Source organism: Myzus persicae, unplaced genomic scaffold (assembly GCF_001856785.1).
Source record: "Myzus persicae strain clone G006 unplaced genomic scaffold, MPER_G0061.0, whole genome shotgun sequence".
Classification (NCBI taxonomy): domain Eukaryota; kingdom Metazoa; phylum Arthropoda; class Insecta; order Hemiptera; family Aphididae; genus Myzus; species Myzus persicae.
Genome location: NW_019104200.1, coordinates 553,775 through 577,687, shown reverse-complemented (window position 1 = coordinate 577,687; position 23,913 = coordinate 553,775). Strand labels below are relative to the sequence as shown.

Below are 23,913 nucleotides of genomic sequence, written 5' to 3'. Positions count from 1 at the left end.
TGAGTTAAAATTACAAGTATCAATTTTACCTACGAATACAATGTATTATTTTTTTTTTAAATAACGTAATTATATTTTATAGCTTTAATTTAATCTATCTTATGATTTTGATTCCGTTTATCCCTTAATTTAATTATAAACATGCATGTTACTTTTTTTAAAAATATTTATTATTTAATTTATTTAAAGTCTGAAATACAAAATATTGATAACGTATCTATATGATATATTTTTGGGTTGGATACTACATATTTTTCTGACAACTGTTACAATTGCTATAGCAACCAAACAATAACACACATGAAATTAATATTATAACGTTTTAGTACCTAAGTGCCCATAGCAACCAATGAATAATATTGTAATTACGTTACTATGGCAACCAAAACAAAACCTTAACCACAAAATCTGTACCCAATTTTCTGGTAATCGGATTTTCTATACTATATGTAGAATCTATAGCAACCGATTATGTTAATATTAGGCTACATCATCAATACTTACAATGACAACTTCGTTGATAATAAGTGCATTCTTTTTTAATGATAATTTTAAAAACATTCATATGGTTTAGTGAAAATATCAAGTTTTTTCATACTTCGAATTCATCACAGCCTTTGACATAATTCTATAAATTAGAATAGAGATTAAAAATCTGATTGTTCGTCTAAGAATATAATAGTTTGTATTACACGGTGGTTCTTTAAAAAGTAAACAATCATTAGGTATATCGAAAATTATTTAATTATTTTTTTTACATTTTCGGAAAAATAAGTGTTGAGAGAATAATCCGGAGAATAATCTACTATTGTGTATTTGTTTTAAATTTTAAATTAATTAATAATATGAATTTGACATAATATATAAAATGTACAAACTGCAAAGTACATAATATATGAGTAATCTGCTAAAGTAATCGAAGAATAAACATTATTTATTAAAATCATAAAATTAGATATGGGGTATAGGTGTATAAACGTATATGCGTATATGATATATATATATTTATAAGCACCTGTATCGCTACGTTATTCAATAAATTTAATGGGTATAATGTATATTTGTATTTGTATGAAAAAAAAATACGAAGTTCAGTAATATTTCCATAGATTCATATTACATTGTAATTGTTTAATACTTAAAATAACATCAACATTAATTTTAATAACAGTGTATTCTATTGTTTTGTTAGATTATGTAATGGTTGAAATTGCTATCTTTAACTAATTATGTGAATTACATTATTTATTTATTTTACCTACTTGGTTTATTAACTTAAGAGGATGTCTGCGCGCCATTTGTTTCCCGTCTACTCATGCGCTACATTGCAAATTTATGTTTAGTAGAACCAACCCAGTGTTGTTACTTTTAAGTTCTATTATTTGAGTGAATTCACCTATTATCAAACTTTAAGCTAAGAACATTACCTGTATCACTATGTTAGCTTTTATTCAATATTTTAATATTTATACAATTTATAAGCATTTTTAATATTGTAATAACTTACATGCTCATTACTTACATAAAAATTAAAATAGCCAACGCAAGGACACAGATAATGTTCTTCTTAAAGTTAGATAATAGGTGAATTCACTCTAATATTAAAAGTGATAAGATAGGGTTATGTTCTGCTAATCGTACATTTACTAAGTTGCTCGGTGGGTCAAAGAGAGAAAATAAAAAGTGCTCTGACATCCTCTTAAATCCATTTAGTTAGTATCTAATTAAAGAATTAAACATAAATTAATTTATCGTTGTGAATCATAACGTCATTAACCCATTTTAAATTCGATACTTATTCTATACCCACAAGTTATAAGAAAACATATTTTGTTGTCGTTAATTTGGTACGTTGCTAAATCATAAATAGTCTATTATCATTAATGTATATATTTTTCGTCTTCGTAGTTCATAATTTTCCGTAAAATAGAATTTGAAATAATATACTTATATGAGTTTTCATTCGATTGAACGATACATTAAATATTGAAATGTCAATGTGATTTAATATATTATACATTTATACATTCTATCTTTTTTCGACATTATAATAATTTTAGACGATGGAATGGATAAATAATACATTTTACCGGTGAAAGTCGCATCACTAGATAATAATATTGCTATTTTACATTAAAAAGAGCATGCGAGAAAATCATGTGTATGACGAGGAGCACACAATTCGATTTCAACTCAACATTTAATTTTGGCAACCGTTTAAATGGTGTTACAATTCTATCGTGATGATTATTCTTAAAACGTATTTGTTTTCACTTGGCAAAATTTCACAAAATATTTATCAGCTTCTGTCGATCGAGTTTTAAATACTATTACCAAAAAAACAGTAATGTAACATTAACCTCAATAATAAGATTTAAATTTTGGTTTGTGTTTCATACTTTAATTGCGTCATTGAATTTCTTAAAAAATTTTGTACAATTTATAGATATTAGAAATGTGTGGGATAGGTACGTTAATAACTATTTAATTTATTTTATGACACTGCTATAGTCTATATTTAAAATAATTATATTGCAATAATAAATAATAATATATACCAATGGGCTTATTATGTATGAGTATGTCCTCTCAGTCAGAAGTAAGAACACTTTTTTGTTTCACATAAATTTATTATTATTTAGCAATATTCATGATATGACGAAATAACATAATTTTATGTTAACTTATTGTATTATTTTAAACTGTGATACTATCGCAAATCACTTTGGTAGGTACCAAAAATGTAGTACCTAACCTATGGTAGTAACAAGTATCAATTGTGTAATACTATATAACGGTTTATTCACGTTACCTTTTTGTTATAAGTTGTTATAATTTGTCGATTTAGTTTCAATATAACTTATTTTTTAAGGTACTTTAAGTTTAACTTCACCTCATATGCAGATCAAATTATTGAACTTTTTATTTAGTAACTGATAATACTTAAATAACAAACAAAAACCTGTTTTTTGTTAAGAATGTTATTACTTATTATACTGTTATAGAAGTGTTTTACGATAAAAAAAAAAATAGCAGGAAACCAGTTTTGTCTGCTGCTTTTTTTTTATCAGACTCAGAGAACCGTTATGTAACGTTTAGATTCACATTTACAAAAACAAGTGTTCAATATGATATGACTATATGTCTATATGGGTGTATGGCAGCATATTATTAGGACAGTACGGAATATAAGCTTTAAACAAGGCTCCACTATAAACAATTGACTCTAAATTCTAGTTTAATTAATTAATAGCATTGATAAGTTGATATTTTTTATGTTATACGTGACATATTTTTAATTAAATTAAGATCGAATTTGTCTGTTAAAGGATGTTCAAACTTTACTTTACTTTGTGTTTAAAAACGAATTATTAAATTACTGTTTAATTTAATATCAATAAAATTATAGGCATTTATCAAACATTTATTTTTATTGTTAAAATATGTTTGGAGATTTCTGTGATCAAATTTACTTATATAATAGTAGGTACCTACGCTTGATGAAAATGATAAATTTATGTTTTTCAAGTTTAGGAATATAGTTTTCGTATTGTTATAGCTACATGATATTATAAAAATTAACATTGTAACTCATTTTTTAAATGATAATAAATAAAGTTTATTACTTTTATGAAATGTTAAGAATTTAAATCTCCGTATTTGTAACTGTAACTGATATCTTACTTTGAATACATAAAATATACTTAGTATAACAGAATCAGAATCATTAAATATTTGTAATTATGACTTGTCTGAATTACGTTCAATATTTATTTTCAACTGTGAGAAGTGTGAAATATCAAAGTATTAAACTTAGTGCACTTTTACAGACCAGGCCTGTCCTTGAAAGTGTTTTTCAAAAATAAAAATAGCTACTAATAAAAAAAGTAAAACACTGAATAGTAATACCAATCGTTTCCTTTCTCCTGCTCCAAATAAAAAAAAAATGTAGGTGGTATTATTACTGTGGTTAAACAAAACTATTTAAATATAATATCTATGTAGTATATATATAAATATATCTTATCTTTAATTGTTTTAATAACAGATTTAAGTATTTGATATTTCATAATTGTATTCTTATTTTATTCTTTATAATGAAACTTTCGTAAATCTAGGTTTACTATGCACTGCTATAATCCATGGTCTTAGGTATGTCTACAATATTATTATTTGTTGCGTTTTTACTATTCTTAGAATCGGTCATTGTTATCCAATTTATATGGTTGTTACTTACATTTTTTTTTATTATTATTTTTTTTTTTGCATTGAATTAATATTGCCAAGACAAAACGGTTCGCTTATTTATAATAAGTTTAGACATGTGGAATAATAATTACAATTATAAAATTGTCATGCGCAAATATTATATGCCTTTTTCCGTAGTTAATATGATTGATAAATTATTTGTTTATTTTTTATAAGTGCCAATCATAATCAAAATTTGAAATATTTCATATTGCTTAAATGTTTTTTATTTAAAACCTGTTTTTTTTCATTTGTTCCAATAATGTTTTGAAATGCTGACGTTTATTTTAAAGTTACTGTTTTGTATAATTCCTATTGTCTATAGAGAATGGTTCTAAAATATCCACCTACTCGTTTAATATGGATATTAAATTTCGTTAAAATTTTTAAACTAACTTTTGATATTGTTACGTACTCACTCTTTTGACAGAAGTATATATAATTCACTACTCATATTAAATGTATATTACATGACTACAGGAGTTATTTTTATAATTTTTATTCATTGTCTTGCAATATTTATGTAGTACACTGAAAAGTGGTAATATTTATACAGTAGGTATATAGTTTCTGCAGGTTATATTAGTTACCTTTTAAGTTAAAATAAATTTCTATTGAAGTAGGTAATTTTGATTTTTGACCACTTTCTTATGGATGCTAAGAACCATGGTTTTCTGAAAGACCTGACTGTGATTTATATTGATTATTATAACGGCATCCAGAAGACCTCAGAGTGAAAATATTTTAAATAATAAATACCACAGATTATTCATCTTTTTGATATATCGTTAATTATTATTTATTGTGCTTTCTTTCTTAAATTACAACAATGATTTGTAAACCATTGTTCTTAAAAAAAAAAACATTCTTTCGGAATGATTACCTAGACATAACGTAATATGTATAGTTTTTTCCATAGAATACCAAATTTGTTATTTCCGGATATGCATTGTTCTCGTTCTTGATTACTTCTTTAAATTTAACGTTCCCTGTGGTAGTTATATATCTACTTCAATTGTACGTATTACTGTTGTGTAATATTTAAGATTTTCCGAAGGTTTTTCTGCTTTACAACATTTATATTTAAATTTGATGTATACCTATAATAGCATCAATTGACAATATCGAAATCTATAATTTTTGTTACCATTACTTACATAAAACTCTAAACAATAGGCTGCTATTATGGTTGTAGCTTGTGTCATCACGCTTTTAATAGTTAGTAACTACCACTATAAACAACTAAAAAACTGTTCAATTATTAAGGATTGTATTTAATTTTGTGTAGTATGGAGGAGGTTAGTTTTAAATTCTGACCAATATATTTCTTTCAGCTAGTTTATCTGTTATCGTTACATCTAAAGTTGAAGTTGTATTCCGAAAGTTTCATTGAGTTATCGAGTATATAGAGAGTTCATCTTTATGGATGTTGTGTTTCGAAATTTTTTTTAGTATTCTCTAGAGCAAACAAAAAATACCGATAAAAAATAATGAAATTTATGTTGAACTTGATTTAACAAATTATATACCTAATATAAAGTAATGTTATACCTATTGCTGAAATGTAGAAAAACACAGTTAATCGGTTTAAGAGTTACAATTTAAGGATCACATTTTTTTATAAAGGAGGCTAAATATGACTTAATGTATTATTATAATTTTTTTTTAAATTTAAATTGTGTGTATTCTTTTGCTTTTCGTCATGACCAACTCTCACTAGTGACATAATACATGAGCAAATAAAAACGCATACCAAAATCAGATTCAGCCAAATACATTCGATAAACATCTAACGTTGTTGAACCACTTGACAAAACTAGACAACCATTTAACCTAACTAGATTCATACTAGGAAAATACTATAAATTAAATCTCCATTAAACCAAACATTCACATTTATTAACTTCTAATTCAATCCATATATAGAATATTGATGTATATAGTATTCAACATTGGGCTCCTTAAAAAAACTAAACACAAAAAAAATTTTAATTATCCAAATTCAGAAACCTTTTAAAAATCATACCGATCTCCTACTAACTGTCTAACTAACATAAATCAAACTAAATATAGAAATAGAGTACAACTAAGCATGATAAACAATTAAACATTTTATTATAACTGAACACAAAAATTATTTTAAAGTTTATATTATGTACAATGGCAACATTTAATGCATTTGAGTTGTATCATTGTAATCAATATGTCAGTTTTTGGTTCCTGAACATTTAATAAATATAGTATATTTTACCACGACGATAGTAGTTTTTAATTTTATACAATTTTGTAGGTATTACCATATTGTAACGTTTTAGGTTTATTATTAGTAATTAAAAAAAAAATGTTCATTACATTATTAATTTAGCAAATAAATATATGTCAAATTTAATATAACAACAATTTGGAATCGTGTACCATATCGTCCATATCTATTACCTACTACACTTAAATAAATATATAAGAATGTAAGGCGAATATGATTTTTAATCTCGATAAATCGAAGTTTATGGATAAAACGAATGTAGGCAGTTTTTTCTAATATTGTTCATACCGGAAATTTTGTTCTGCCAGTTGAGCATGAAATTCAATTATGTATGTGTAAAAAAAACAGTGTTCTCAATAGTTATGTAGTATGTGTTTCTTAGTCTACAAAATAATTTATATGTTGTAGACGAAACTATTGTATAATATTCAAATAGCGAACGTATTATGTGACTAATTGCGGGGGGTTGGTTGAATGTAGCTATGAATACGAATCGTGTATTCGTGTATTCGTGTGTACAAAATTTAGTTATGAGTAAGCAACTTCTGAATAATAATAAACTTATTCCTATCTTACTCTTCCTAATTGTATTAACACCTCAAAAAAGGACGTGATTTAATCATATATCAATTTTATTAACTTATAAATTAGGTTATTTGAACCGCGATTGAGTGTAAACTGTGAGTTAATAGATTCTTCAAACATTAAAATTGTATTATATTAACTTGAACAGTTTGTTTACACGACGTATGTTAATTTTCTGTAGGTGTGTATTCAGAAAATATAAATATTTACTTCTATAACATGTAACCTCGTTTTGTTTTTACATAATTTATACTAACTATTAACCATAGTATCGTCAATCGTATTCGAAAAAAAACATGGAATTTCATAAATAATGTTAATGATACATTTATTATTTTATTATATAATACTTAATTTTATCTTTTGTATTCATCCCATTATTAGAGTTAAATTTCTTAATCCATTTCTTTCATTGTGTAATAATTTATAATGTTTTATTTAATACATAAATACCATAAATACAAAATATAAATAAATCAATAAAAAAAAAATTAATTAATAAATAAATAATACTATATATGTTTATTGTTTACTTCGGGGCTTCACTCCGTGCTCGTTAGACTCATCAACCACCACAGATTTAGCAAATTGCCTGGGATGTTTTATCTAAAATTACTTTATTAGTTTAATAAATATTAATTACTTTTATTTTATACTTATTTTTACAAATGTTTCTTTTTTTCGTTCCCTGGATATCATACGACGCTCAAAAATTTTTTTAAAACTTTTTATAGAGATAACTATAATCTAGATAACTTTATAATATTAAATTGTTTACGTAGTGTAGGTGATATTATACCTTCCTGTTATTAACAAAAACACTCACCATATCAGACTATAAGACTATATCAAAAGGAAAACTACATTAGTAAAATACAAATTAACACTAGGTAGAAACAAAATATTTATTCCTACTATACACCTCAATATTCTAGTCATTAAATCTAGGCACCTAGCATGAGCGTCAGCCTATCCCAAAATAAATTAAAAATCCAAATCCTCCAAAACAAATTTCTACGAATGAGCTTTTTAAGGTGGTTGATGGGCCATGGTTGAAGAGGAATAGATAATTACATAACAATACGGTAATACCCCTTCTTCAAAACTGGACAAAAACTCAATTAAGAAATGTCCATGTAAAACTCCAAACATCATAGGGAGCTCGGATCTACGGGCATGGATCCAAAACAAAAACTGACGTCTACAACCCTGATTGCCACAGGGGGTACTTAATTCTTATTTATTTATTTTTATATACTCTATCTATTGTCACTATCTACTCACTAAAGTAAATACAGTTTTCTGACATCACACATATCAAATAATTAGAATAAATATATTCATAATGTAAAAAAAAAGTTAAACTTTAATATTTAGATGAAACATGTTATTATGTTGAAACATTTTAAAACAGGATAAATATAACAATAGAAATATCTACCTACATATATTTTATTTTATAATCATTGTTGTTTTAGTTATATTCATCTATACAATTATACTAATATTAAAAATCGTAATTTTTTCTTAAATTAATTATTATAAATTATAAATGTTTCAAATACGTGCGTTTCCACCTAAATAAAGATTATTTTATTTGAAATGATAAACCAATAATCATTAACATAAACTATAAATATAAATACTTTAGCTAGTATATTTAATATTTATGAAACCTTTTTTCGGATACAGTTAAGGCTTATCTATGGAAGCCAATGTTTGTTTAATTTCAAATTAAGTTGATATTTTTGGAAAAGACTTTTCATCATTCTTAATAACGAAGGTTAAATATTGATGAATAAATCTAAAACTGTTCAATATTTCGATACGACTATTGTTTCTCGGTATTTTCTAATCGAAGTAATAATTTCTACTATGCTAACCATAACCATTTATACATTATATGAATAACAATGGTCAATAATATTCGTGTTCAAATGAATGAATCTTACAACATTCGGTCAATATGTACGTGATGAATCTCCGTATAACGGTTTATAATGCACAATTGAAAGATTGCATAATCGTATGGCATAGTTCCAGAAGGTACACGGCCAATTTTGTGTCTAAATAACATTGACAGAAAATCAATCAACTCTTCTTTGACTCCTTGCTAGAATTTGGTATAATATTATATGTTATCCATCTATTTTATAGTAATTATAAATACCTAGTATCAAACATTTCATTCTTTGAAATAATAATGATAAAAAACATGGTCAGACTGTATTTTGTATTGTTTCCATATTTTTAATTTTTATGAATACATGCTTTTTTTACTGCGGTTTTATGTATAAAATTTACCCCCGTAATCCAAAATTTCTTTGAAATATGAAAAAAAAATGAAATAACAAGTTCCAAATAAAATTATATATGTCGACTTATTGTAGGTATGTTTCATTCCATTTAAAACAAACAATTATAAGGTTATATTTGTAATTAATTATTAGTTATTTGTCATTTTATTGATTAAATGATTTTTTAGAAATTTGGTGCTAAAATAACTGTTTTGAGTGATTCTTTTTTAGTGTATCTCATTATCTCAAAAAGTATCTTTTACTTGTGTTTAAAATTGTTATTATTATTATTATTATAATTATTATTACTTTATTTTTAATTATTTTTTTACTTGAAGTCATTCTGAAACATTATTTTGAACAAAATTAGATTTGTCACTGGCCATGTTTTTGAAATGTTTTTACATTTTAGAATGACTACATATTTTTAATTTCTGCTTTCGTATAATTTTGAATTTTGAAAATTAATTGTTAATTTTTTTTTAGCTTTTACAGGTATTTAGTTATTACTATGGATAGTTTTACAATTATTTAACCATTTTTTCAAGCAATACCAATCTGCATTTTACATTGTATCTTTTATTTTTTACTTGACCCCAAAAAACACTCAATATTTACAGTTTGCGTTTTGACGGGAGTATTTGACTATTTTTTGATGAATGGCGTGGTTCCATTTTTCAAGAATTTTATTTTGCAGTTTTCATAAAAATGTTTCTTCTGGATAGACAAAATAATTTTTTATTCGCTCCAACTATTCCAATTAATTTCTCGTCACAGATGACGACTGTTGTTTTATTAAAAATAAAATTGCATCGTTGTTTTTGTCTTGACGTAATATTATATATTATATATATGTATATATAATTCACACATTTTACTTCGTTGCTAATAAATAATAACAATATGCTCTAGAAATAAGTCCTTAATAAAAATGAAAATGTAAATAATAACTGTATCCCTATGGCCTATGTCGCCGAGGGTAATTTTTTTTGTTAGTAAAAAAAAAATAATCAAAATATAATGACGGATATGTAACAATTGACGACTTAATTTTAAAATAATTGAAAATAATATTATATAAAAACAAATTATCATTATAAAAACACACGCGTAATACATAAATATCTGTACGTTCGACACGGCTCAGCGAGGCGTTACTTATAGGAAGTCAATAATGTAACTATATAAATAAAGTTTCAACTACCGTGTATTTCCAAACCCCGTCAATTAATTTCTATCACATGTACAATATGATTCCGAATTCATGTAGTAATTACGATTTTCATAAAACATTTACAAATGCACATTAATTATCCGTCTATGTACAGGTTTAATCGATTTCATGTTTTCTAAACTTGAAAAAGAACGAAAAGTTACGTATATTGAGTGTTATACTGTTTGTATAGCTAAATTATCTATTTCCTACCTATTATTATATTCATTTATAATCTATTTTGAAATCTACATATTTTTTTTATTCAAATTCCAACAAGATATTTTCTACCTATATAATACATTGTATTACCTAATAAGTACCTATTTTATTTTAAAGATGTTTAATTGTTTTAAAATAATTATCAGTAAGTTCAACTAAGCTGGTTTTTCAGCAGTTGCTTGTTCATTATTCAGTTCTTTTACAATTAATTATTTAAACTGTAACATTTTTAATAGCAGATATAATAGCTTTAAGTATATTAAGATGAAAGTAAACCTTATTACTAGAGTGATTTTTCATCATGCCACGGATGGTTTTTGTGGGGGGTCAAGTGCAACGCACGAAATACGATTATACTCGGATTTGTATTATTGACCACAATATTAACTAATAGCTATGAAATTATAAAATAATGTAGATATTTTTTAATAGCATTACATTTTTGATTTCTAAAAAATAATATAAACAATACGCTAGGTAAAACCATGACAATTTATATTAATATATAATTTCACGGATTACTTCAAAGCGTTACTAATATGAACATTATATTTATATTACTCGGGTAGACTAGTTTAATTAAATACTTTATCAACTAATAATTATGCTGTAATAGTCGAAGTTAAATTAAGTTTATTAAAATCAATATAAGTAATCAAATATATTAAAAGGGTTTTACGTTACACGTAATGTGCAATCGTTAATGCGCATTAGATTCAGTTAATACGGTATAGTCTGGTGTAATAAAACACCTTTTTAATTCGCATTATAGGCTAATGCGCATTGGTCATTGATTATTAATATTTTATTATTTTTATTGTTATTATATTATTATTTACCTGTATATAATATACATTTTTTTTGTTTAATAAAACGTGGTACTCAACGCTTACTGAATACCGTGGTTTTTTACTTACTTGTATTTTGAAGTTTTAATATTTTACACACTTATAACTTGCTTTAAAATTAAAATATCAAAAAATACCCTTAAAACACTGACAATGAGGTTGACTTAAAGTTTGGTAATATATCTCAATTCATTCTAATATTGAAACTAATGAAAACATGAACTGCTGAACGAAATTTACCTGTTACGCATTTGTAATTTTAAGATAGGAACTAGGTAGGTACAACTAATTGTATTGCATTATTATTTTATATAATAAATTGTAATAATTATTCCATTTTATTATGAATATTGAATATTTGAATGTAGTCAATACGGTACAATAAGCCGGTTGGTGTGTTGCGGTAGGTACGCAAGTATTAGGTAATCGGGCGTGCTTATTACTATTATTTGCCCATTCATATGAAAATATAAGATTGTTTGGGATATATAATATGTATGCGAGTATTCAAAACATATTAATTACGTTTATAATTTAGTTTATATTTCGATATAGGTATTATTGTCGAACTAAATTCATCTTTAAAAATAAGTTCAAGTATTTAAAGAAGAGTAAATTACTAAATTACACTCAATAATAACATGTTCAAAAACGAATTCTTACGAACAAAGTTGTGTTTTTTCCATAAATTGAAATTATATTGTTCAATTTATTGAGAGTAGGTTAAAATAATATGTAATTTAAATACATAATGCACTATATGTACCTGTAGGTATAACGTAGTCGCACCACGTGCAGAATGCTGTTTATACATAATAATATAACTATACAGGTATAGAAAAATAACAATGTTTTGTTAAAATCCTATTCACATAATAATATTTATTAAATTACATAGCTCTATTATTATAGTTAAAAATGTCGTAACATCAACTTCCTGTTATACCTAATGGTCATATTATGGTGGATATTATATATGGTGGATAGTCTGCAGTATAACGAGGCTCTTTATTGCTTCATACCCGTTCTAAGTTCTGCAAATGTAGGTTACACGTGGATATTTATAAATATTATAAGTTAGGAAAAACATTTCCCATGTATGATAACGTTGGATTCGATTAAACTACAAAAATACCAATATCATTTATGTTTTGAGCGGAGCGATAAATGTAAATATGGTTTAAATATTTTTTTTGTCTGTCATCAACTTTTGGAGTTGTAAAAATGCTTCAGGTTTCCTACTTAACTTTAGAAAAGTATTTTATGTTCAATACTTTTCTAAATAATCTTGAAAAACTAAAAAAATGGGAATTTTTATGCAACATTAGCTTTTGATAAATTCACCAATTTTATTTATAAGCACGTAAATTCAAATTGTGATTCTTTTTTAGTGAATTATTTTAATATTAAATGATTTCAAATTTAATATAAGATTCCACATAATTTGGTCGTCTTATAGAAATTTAAAAATTTGGGTATTCCTCTTACAATTTAAATTATTTTGTTGTAATTTAATAATTAAGCTATTTGCATTTGCATATACTTATATTTATTTTCTTATTATACATTGAAAATGTGAAAATATCCACATACATTTTTACCTATTTAAAATAAAGGCCGACACAACGTCTTCGAACAGAATCGTTGTTCGTATAGCCTCGTAGGTATAATATGTTATTATGGTTTATCATTGAATTCAAATTTAACACGACTATTATTCAAGATACCTACTCAATGACGAGTTACACTCGACACCTACAACTGTATAACAGAGCGACTTCCCTAGGTTTTTTTTTCATTATCCTGTGATCAATCTACCTTGACTGCAATTCCGCTTAAGCTATAGGAAATAAATAAATAAGGTAAAAGAAATCTACGTATATAAGATAACATATTTTTTTATTTTGCTTAGCTACTGAACGTTATGTAACATTATGGATTTCTTTTTTGTTTATTCTATTGTATAATTTTAGGTCCCTTAAATTTATCTCCGAATTAGGTAAGTGTGTATTTATTGAACTTCCTGCAAATCAATAATATATGAAAACGGTTCTGAGGAAATATATACGTTTGTTTTCATAATACATTAAAAAATAATGGAAATGATTATTTAACCAACATCTATTGATATAGACAGTGTATAAATATATGTATACTTATTATTATAATACTTTAGGTATTCTATACGATGTCCATACGAATATAATAAATATGTAATCGTATTATTATCCTTCTACAATATTAAACACATTTTAAAATAAAATCATTTCCTTAAACTTTAAATTCTAAACGAATTGGTTTTACGAAAATGTGTGTTAAATAAAAAATAAAATGTTTATGTCTGTGAATGGATATTCTTTTGATAGTATAAATGCTAAGATTTTCTAGTTTGAGGACGGATTCTACTAGAAAATTGGATCTAGTTGGTACTTTTGAGGGGGAAAGGAATAATTTCCTAGAATATTTTAGAGAAATCAGGAAAAATTATATATCTTTTGCTCAGTCAAAATCCTTAAAAATGTATGACAAGGTTCAACATAAGTTATTTCAATAGAAATTTAAAAATATTAAAAACATAGCAATTCAATTTTTTTATAAGCTCTCAAGGTTCAAGTTTTGAGAAAATCCGTTAAAATGATAAAAAATTTCAAATTATTTTATTGTTAAGAACGTATTAAATTTTCCATTTTAAAAGCTAATGCTTGAAAATGTAATTAATGTTATTAATGTATTTTTCTTACTTTCTGTAAGAGCGTGTATCTCTATTTGTCAAAAATACATTTGCACAATTTTTTTCTATAAACGTTTGATGTTTAAATATCTTTGAAATAGGATATTAAAATAAAAAATCACGATTATATAGTTAGTTTGTTATAATTCAAAAAACATTATTTGTAGGGACTTGAATTTTTTCCCCACTACGTGTATGATTATTTACTGTACTCTATGAAATTTTAAAATATTATTATAATAGTATTATATTAATTATTGTAATTATTTTTCGGAAAAAAATAGTTCAAGCTACCATGTTACTAATAGAAAATAAATTACTATAATAGTAATCTAAGTATTTAATACACTTACCCCTTAGGGTTAGGAATATAGTCTGTCACATCAACCGTCTCTGATCAGAATCGTTTTTCGATAGCTATATTAATTAATTGAATTGTTTCATACATAAAGTAGTTTTACGATACATCATTTAAGTGATTATCTTCACGGAATAAGACCATAATATAGTTAGTTACATGAATTGCTTTTTAATCATGATAAATGATGCTTATAGTTGTGTTAATACAAATATTTATATCCATTTTTTTTATTGTTATTGCAGGTAATACACGGAGTGCACATTGAATCACCGCACATAATGAGAAAAAGAAGTGTGAATCAGCCGCTGCGAATTCTTCTCTATTACGACGAGAGCGTGTACAGGTATATTATTGTGTTTATTATTATGATACTATACATTTATTGTAATTAATGATCATCAATTCACATACTTATATACAATTACGTTAAATTACAATGAATGCTTTTTTTTGTACACGACAGAAAATGAGTTGTTTTTTTTTTATTATTATAATATTCTTTTATGTACATATTGTTGCAATCTTGAGTCTTGACGTAATCATTTCTCAATGAAATACGCCATGAGCACTCACAGTTGCTATTTTCCATTTACCGACGAGTCGTGATGTTTGGATATATAATTGACGATATATTGCAAACAGCCGCATAAGCTATGATCCATCATCATCGTATTCGCAGGTCTCTAATAGATATTTATATCTTTACATTTTGTCTTAGAAGATAATATCCTAATTTAACATTTATTCAAATATCCTACGTATAGAATTATCGTCTGTAATTGTATAGATAAAAGCAGAATATTATATTAGTTGTCGTCTTTAGACCAATCCGTTTGTAAATATATAGGTGCTATTAATCATATTTAATCATATTATTATATATTTTAACATTTCGTTATTTTTTCTGGAAGATATATTTTATGAAAAAATAATAATAATACCATTCGTAAATAATTGTTTGATCTGCCCTATTATTAAAGTTAAATACAGTTGTACCTACTTTATACCTGTTACCTAGTTAAACTTGTAAATTCTTAATAGGTATAGATACTAATATGTAAAATGCAATATGCACAAATGAAGTTTCTTGGATTTTTGTTGATGGTTGTATAATTAAATTTAAGTATAACTTACTACCTATTCATTTTAATCCATACATTTGTCCCTAAAAGTAGTAATTCTATTTTCCAGCATACCACGAGTTATTTTAAATCGAACATAAAAGAATATTTATGTTATTTTAAATAAAGTTATGATCCGTGTTAGATTATTTCTAAATAGAGAATACATTTGTGTATTCTTTTTTATTTTAACAGCTGTATAAAATGCGAATGTAAATTGACGTAACCATATTTTTAAAAACTTTCTCACCAAGAGTTTTGAATTACTTTATTTACTACAATATAACTTACAATAAACATAATCTAATTAACATAAATAATTGTACTAGGTTAAACATAAAAGATTTATTTAAAATAAGAATTATACTTATTCGTCGTACATTTATTTACCAAGTCACATTTGTTTCTGTACACTTTTTCATTAGGAAATATTAAATATGTTCAAATAATCATTAATACATCGTTACCCGATAGTTTTACCAAGTCATATGCCATTGAAATTAAGTATAAATGTTTGTTAATGATTTTCTTATTTATTTTTTTTTCATCTGTTATAATTAACACAGCTCATTTTTTCATGTAGGTACCTATATAAGCTATATTTAGTTCAATGTAATTATAGAATTTTTAAATGTGTTGGCCACTAGAGTTTATATAATTTTCATCAAAATTACCCCCAAGGCCTGAAATTATATTCAATGCACATTGTTCATATTGTGTTTTGCTTTATATTACTTATATATTGCTATACTGATACTTAACAAGATGGTGTTCGTACCTATGTTATCTAATGAGTCTATGACTCAACTTATATGAGGAATCTTGTATCCCATTTTGTAAGCCTAAACTATGAAAATTGAATATTTTATAAATGATTAACTTTAAATGCTTATGGAAAAAATTGTACCTACCTATGTAGATATATTTAATATATTTTAATACCAATAATAAAAACTTATGAGGAACCTTTTATTACATTTCAAAGTTTTTTTGACCTTACGAAACATTATTATCGGCATTTACAGAAAAAATGTCAATAAATAAGTGTCTTAATATTTTTAAAATATAACATAAAAGATAAGCATTTTTCTATTATCAATACAAATAGTACATCACATTGTCAAATTAATGCAATCATTGCTCCAGTTAGAATCTAAAAATAGTAGTGATTGCCGATTGGCCATACAAATGACTAACTAAGCTATCTTATTTGTTTTATAATTAAAAATTTTAATTATTCAGTTTTTATATTTTTATAGACATTATTTATACATTATTATTATATAATTTTAAACTTCACATGTTAAAGAAACTATGAAATTATAATTAATTTTAAAATGTATCTCAATTGTCAACTATATGTCCATAAGTTTTCTTAGTATGGTCATTAATTTGTAAGACTATAGCTTGGAACGGAAATTATTAATTTGTTATTTCCGTTTCTTTTTTTGTTAAATTAGGCAAAATAAATACACAGGTATTCAAAAATAATTATGGTTATTATTCTTTATTAAACTTTTCATTTCATTTTTGGGCTTAATAATTAATTTGTTGAGGTAGAGTTATTCACTTATAATAATTTAATTTATTGCAGGACTTGAAAAATATTGGTTTATATTTATTTATCAATTTATTTTATATTATCATGTATTTTGAACTATTAAAACATGCATTTTATTTATATTTTGTTACCTACATCATATTATTTTAAAAACCACCTGTGAAATTTAACGTTTTCTTATTTTAAAATAATGAAGACACAGATAATAAATTATTAAGTTTAAAAAACAATAAAACTCTGATTGTCTTAGTCTATACCTATTTGATTTAAAACAGTCACTTGCTTAACTGTTATCTGCTTTTTTTAGGTTTTCTATGAAATTTGTAAAATTTATAAGTATCTATCTACAGTGCGTTTTCAATTTCTAATTAATCAAATGGCTATGATAGTAGTTTTAGGAACCCATCACTTTGACATTCAATAGTTTAAAGAGTAAATTTTCCATGTAGTTATGGTCTTTGGTTCTAAATTTATTTGTAATTTTGGGCAATAAGATTTCAGGATTTAATCCAATAGTTACTTATAATTTAATTCTTATATTCATTGCAATTTAAGATCCTTTCATGTAAATATAATTTATGAATAAATTACAATTTTAACTACTTAGTCTTACACAGTATAATACTAGTATGTATACACTAATAAAACGAGCTTATCTCAGAGTTGTTTTTTGAATGTGATGATTTATCATTGCTTTCAAATATACGAGTATCTTGAGTAATATATCTACCAATTATAATTTTTAATTCACAGCTGTGCATTGATGATATAAGCAAAACGATATTATTGAAACCCCGATCTCTGTATATCCTGACTGGCTTTTTTTTATACGTAACATGACTAATTTATTTATTTTGACATCGATCTTCTTTTTATGTAGGCATCTTACCTCACCCACTATTTTTAACTTCTTTGATTACGATGTATAATAAATAATTCTATATAATATGTACAATAACCGAATAACGATTTACATAAATTTAATATTATAATTATACTCAACGAATAAATTACCTAAGACATTTTATTATTTTTACATACCTAGGCTAGGTTAAATTAACTAATCTTTTGATTTATTGTTAAATATATTGATTCAATAAAAACAAAACCGGGAGAGTTACTATATATTAGATTTTGAGTGTACCTATAGTTATTGAGTAAGTCAGTTTATGGTAATGGATATGTTACATTCGTTTTTTCAATCGTTTTATACGAAAAAAATGTTTCTAATCGAATTAAACGGGTGGATCAGCATCTATTTCTGTCAGGATAGGTATTCTATGTTGTATTATATTTTAATTGCAAGTTCTATAAGTATTTTCTTATTTCGGTAGATTTAACTTCTTTTTTATAAAAGAAAAACATGGGATGTGATTTACTTTTTTTTTTTTGAAATACAACAAAATAACTAATATATAAAATTATTGTAATACTGGTTATTTTTAAAAATTATCATGTCTAGAAAATGCTAATATAAACATTTGGTGAAAATCTCAAGTCACTATATGGTAAAAAATTTCCTTTTGAATATAGATATGTTTTATTGGACTGGATACAACTTATTTTTCATAAAATTGTGATGCATTTTTCGTTATAATATTTTAACTGAAGAGTTCATCAACGAGATTAATTTTAAGATAGAAGCAAACATTTTCTACTTTAAAACTTAAATATAGACCAACATAAAAAAACACGCATCATTGTAAAAACCATACCACGAATCCTCGCACTCGCTCCGTTCAGAATCTAAAATATACTCTAACCTACTATTATTTATACAATATACAAATTTACTGGACATGAAAATAACGTTTTGATATTTTATTTTAGGTAACAATTCGAGTATGATTTTTTTTTATAGTTTTGTAATCGATAAATTGTGTAGTTACCCTTTATTGTTTATGTTATTAAGTTTAATAATGAATGTTTCAATAATTGTTTTCATATTTCATGAATGCTTCAAATCGATTTTTATCAATACATTAAAATGAAGAGTGTTAGAATAAATAATAATAATAAATATTGTTTGGGAAATCTGAGTTATTGATTCAAGGGTGTTTAAAAAAATAACCATTGTAGTATTGTATTAAAATATATTTATGTTTTTAAAACCAGTAGACATTTCTTCTAGCACAAAATCTGAAAATTTTTTAAATTTGACTATAATTATAGTCTCGATTGACTGTTGATAGTGTTCAATGAACCTAAAAACATCGTATAATACAGCCGGTTACAATGTGGTCGGGAGGATGATGCAAAAAATATCACGACCGACCACGCTATTTGAACCTATATTCTATATACCACCCGATACTAAACAGTTATAAAATAAAATAGAGTTCTTAAAAATATTAGTTCCCCTTTATTCGTCTTCATATGCTTTCACTGTGTATTGTTTTTCTTGGGTACCAATAGTGACCATGGCACATTTGTTTCATTTTTGTATTTATCGTGTTTGCGAAACTAATCGTGAGCATTAGGTATTCTCTATTCATCTATAAAGAGAAGGTCAGTTAACGAAAAATAAATAAATACTATGTTTTTTTAAAATTTATACAATGCCCAGTAAATTGATTGACCATATTAATCGATGCATTGTTACAGTTAAAACATATTTATAGCAAGAACAATTGATAAAAAGGTAAAAGGTTTCAACGTATATGTAGCCATTGTAGTGCTATTAGTTTATTACTTATTTTTTGTTACATGCATCATTTAAAGTTTTCCCGTTTTTGTAATACTGCCAAAGGGTATATTAAGAGTTTTCTATTATGACTTTCTCTATGTAATAAATTAATTAGTTAATAAATATCGAAAAGTACCTAAGTAATTTTATTAGTAATTGAGTAGATCGAACACAGTGAAAAATAATAATTAACTGATATTATTAGTTTTATTTATCAGTCATCACTATATAGTATATATCATCACTTTTTGACTAGTAATTCAGGATATTTTGTTTTCAATGCTGGTTTTAGTCGATTATATTGTGCAATAATAAATTTAATTCTGATCATTATAATACGATTAGTAGGACTCGAAAGTAATAATTTAGAAATTCGTTAAATGGTTATATGATATTTTCGAAATTGAATACTCTAGAGTAAAAGGGTTTTAAAAAGTTATACGTTTTAGTTCATTTTTTTTCTGTAAAGTTTTTCTGTAACTTACCATTAATTTTCTTAAAATTAATCCTATAATTCGTACAATTTCTTTGATTTTTTCTTAAAATTAATTTTTAATTTATTGAAAAATATATTTTAGTTGTCTTTGAATAAAGACTAAAATATCTATAAGATACGTGTATAATAATTAATACATTGCTAGGATTATTTTTAAAAACTATTTTAACACACATGTTCCAAAGGTATTTGTTTTGTGGGGGGAAGACTGCAGGTGTGTCATAATTGTAAAATAATATTGATTCTGTAAAAGTAAAAAAATAACTGAGAACAAACATGTCGCAGAGTAAATTTTGGAAGGACAATAGCAATTTGATAAGTTTTTACTCACCACGGGAAATTTTATTTAGACGGATTTTATACTAACCATAAATATTGTTTTTTTACATTTGGGTTGTATACATTTTATATTACAGTGGGTTTGTTTATTGTGCAAATAATAAAACTTTAAGAAATCTATTTTTGTAAAAAAATAAGACTTAGGTACTGAAATATTTTACATGCATGTGCTATTGAAACATAGTGAAAATTCCCATAAATCTTTAAAAAAAAATGTGTATTTGTATAAATTGTGTATTTATTAACTGCAATTACGCCTTATTATATATTAAGTAGTTTTGGTTTTAATCTGTATCACTTTTAATAATTACTATTATGCTTATAATATTAATCTGTTTTATCCATATTAATGAATAGGGCTCGAAATTAATTATACCTACCTACACTATAAACGTGCAGGCATGTACAGTGAATAGGAATAGGTGATAGGTTGCTTAAGTAATCGACATAATAGTGAAATAAAATAAAAGGGTATGCTCACAACGTTTAGTTAATAGTTATTAATAATAAATACTTTGATATAATTGTAAAAAAATGTGTAATCTAATCCTCAGAAACATAAATTTTAGATAAATTAACCGTGTATCCGTGTAACACCTCCTTGAATGCCTATGCTTAACCGAAGAGAAAAAAATCTTTCAGCAGCGTAACGAATCTAGAAAATACTTTATCTTTGAAATATATTAATTTATAATATATTTCCTTAAAAAAACCAATCTGTACCACCAAATTTAAATATTACCCAAAAATACTAGGTACTATTATTATTATATTATTGTTATAACTACCTAATTACTTTTGTATGATTATTGTGATAAATGTATATAATATTATAACATAAAATGTAAATAGTGAATTATTCTTACGGCTAATGGCTTTATTGTTAAGTCGTTATAAAAATAAATATAAAAAATAACCGTGTATAATTCATGGTATTAGTAATCTTTGTATATATATATATGAGAACACCGAAAGTGTTACACTAAATATATAGTTTATTAATAAGTTCAACATCTATGATAACTTCATTTAAATGCTAAACCAATTATATAAAATAATGTCCTGAGTCAGTTAAGGTTAAACTATTGGCCATAAAAGGTTTCACATGTTAAGTGTATCGTTATTAATTTTATCACTCTATAGCTTCCTTCCATTTTCACTTTCTCCTCTTCATTTTTCTTTCTCCAGAAACCATTAGCCGAATGACCTTTACCGTCGGTGCTTTTGATGCGAATTAAAATCAAATTTTGGCCCCTTCTTTGAGGCGTTCTGTATTAAAACCCATTTGTCAATTGTAACTACAAATATGAAAGTCAACCACCTGCCACAATATGGTTCTAACAAACCTGTTCGATGTATGTTTATCCATTTCAAAATTAAAATATGTCGCTTTTTTGTTAAATTTTTTTGTTTTAATTGTTTAGTGATCATCTAAATATATTACCCTAATACCGTTATAGCATAAGAATGAATAAATAAAATCGATGATTCGCGTATACCTTAATTATACGTAATATTTAACAAAAAAAAATTGGATTTTTATATTATTTAAATTTAGTCAATTAAGCAAGCTGCTCTATTATATGGCATACAATAATTGCTATTTCAATTATCATAACGTTTAAAAGTCTAACCATTGAGATTTTAATTAAATATTTTCCTAGTTAATTTATACTTTAAAATCATTGTTTAAAACAGTTTTATATTTTGTACAGAAATACTGAGTAAAGGAATAACGTTGTTGATCTTACAGCGTTGTTAGGGGTCCCATATTACATTGTATACATATTAAAACATTAAGAGTACGTTATACACTTATACCAACGCATTTGTTGTCTCCATCTTACGACGGATCAAATTTTCGTTCACTAGTTTCAATAGTGTGCTATTAGTTTTGATATTAGAGTTAATTTACCTATTATTCATCTTTTAGGTGAGAACATTGCCTGTGCTTAAGCTTCGGCTTTTATTCGACATTTTAATTTTTCAGCGAGATTTGTGCATCTTTAGTTTGTAATATTACACATATTTTGCTTGAAAATGAAAGTATCAAAATATCGCCGTTGCTTAAGCACAGTCATGTCCTTGTCTAAAAGTTTGATAATAAATCAATGTTAGTATGCTTGTTGGAGTGAAATTTATGACATAAAACTATTTCTTGTATAGCATAGGTATCGTATATATTAAACGTATAGACCTAAGTGACCTTTTGATTTTGTCGGGATTGAAAATTCCAGTTATTTTTTCCTGTTAAAATTGCAACAAAAAAATTCCGATAAGTAATTTTGAATGTCCGAATGGGTATTTATATTTGTAATTGTATGAAAACTCTGAACGTTATTACTCTAGCTTAACTCTTATTCAGAAAAAAAGGTTTTAACGGGAAATTAGTCATAGAATTTTTTTTAGAAATGACAAATATTATAAATTGAACATTCCAATAGAAATTAGAAGCTTATATTATATGCTATTGCATTTAGTATAATTAAAGTATATTACCTACTTATACATGTAGTTGATAGGTAATGACTAATAAAATAATTGCTTTGATCTTACTCTAATTATCTACATAATTTTTTTTTTTAATTTTACATTAAGTAACATAAATGCGTGGATATAAATATAAGTGCTTTTATCTGCTATTTTATTGTTATATGCCATAATACATTTTTAGAATTTTTAAACCAGAACTGACATTTGCAACCTATATAGTATTATTCAAACCTCACTTAATATATCTTGTGAAAGACGAAAAGTGTTTTCACGAAGCGTGTCTGCTGCAGATCAAATTGAAAACTGACAAAATCCCGTTTGATAAATGGTCTGCCAAATACCGAACATTTCAATTGTAAATTCATATCTTGTTTGTTGTATTATTATCTTATGTTTAATATTTAATCAAGATGAAATTTACTTTAAAAGAATCATTCGTTTCTAAATAA

At 25.1% G+C, this 23,913-nt stretch overlaps 1 protein-coding gene across 1 annotated transcript in view; it reads left to right on the top strand.

Moving 5' to 3' along the window:
- Positions 1-23,913, top strand: part of LOC111039929 (leishmanolysin-like peptidase) — a 71,540-nt gene that overhangs the window by 7,049 nt on the left and 40,578 nt on the right. The window contains exon 2 of the mRNA XM_022323598.1: positions 15,011-15,111. Within this exon, the coding sequence (XP_022179290.1) occupies positions 15,011-15,111 (101 nt within the window). The remainder of the gene's footprint in view (positions 1-15,010; positions 15,112-23,913) is intronic.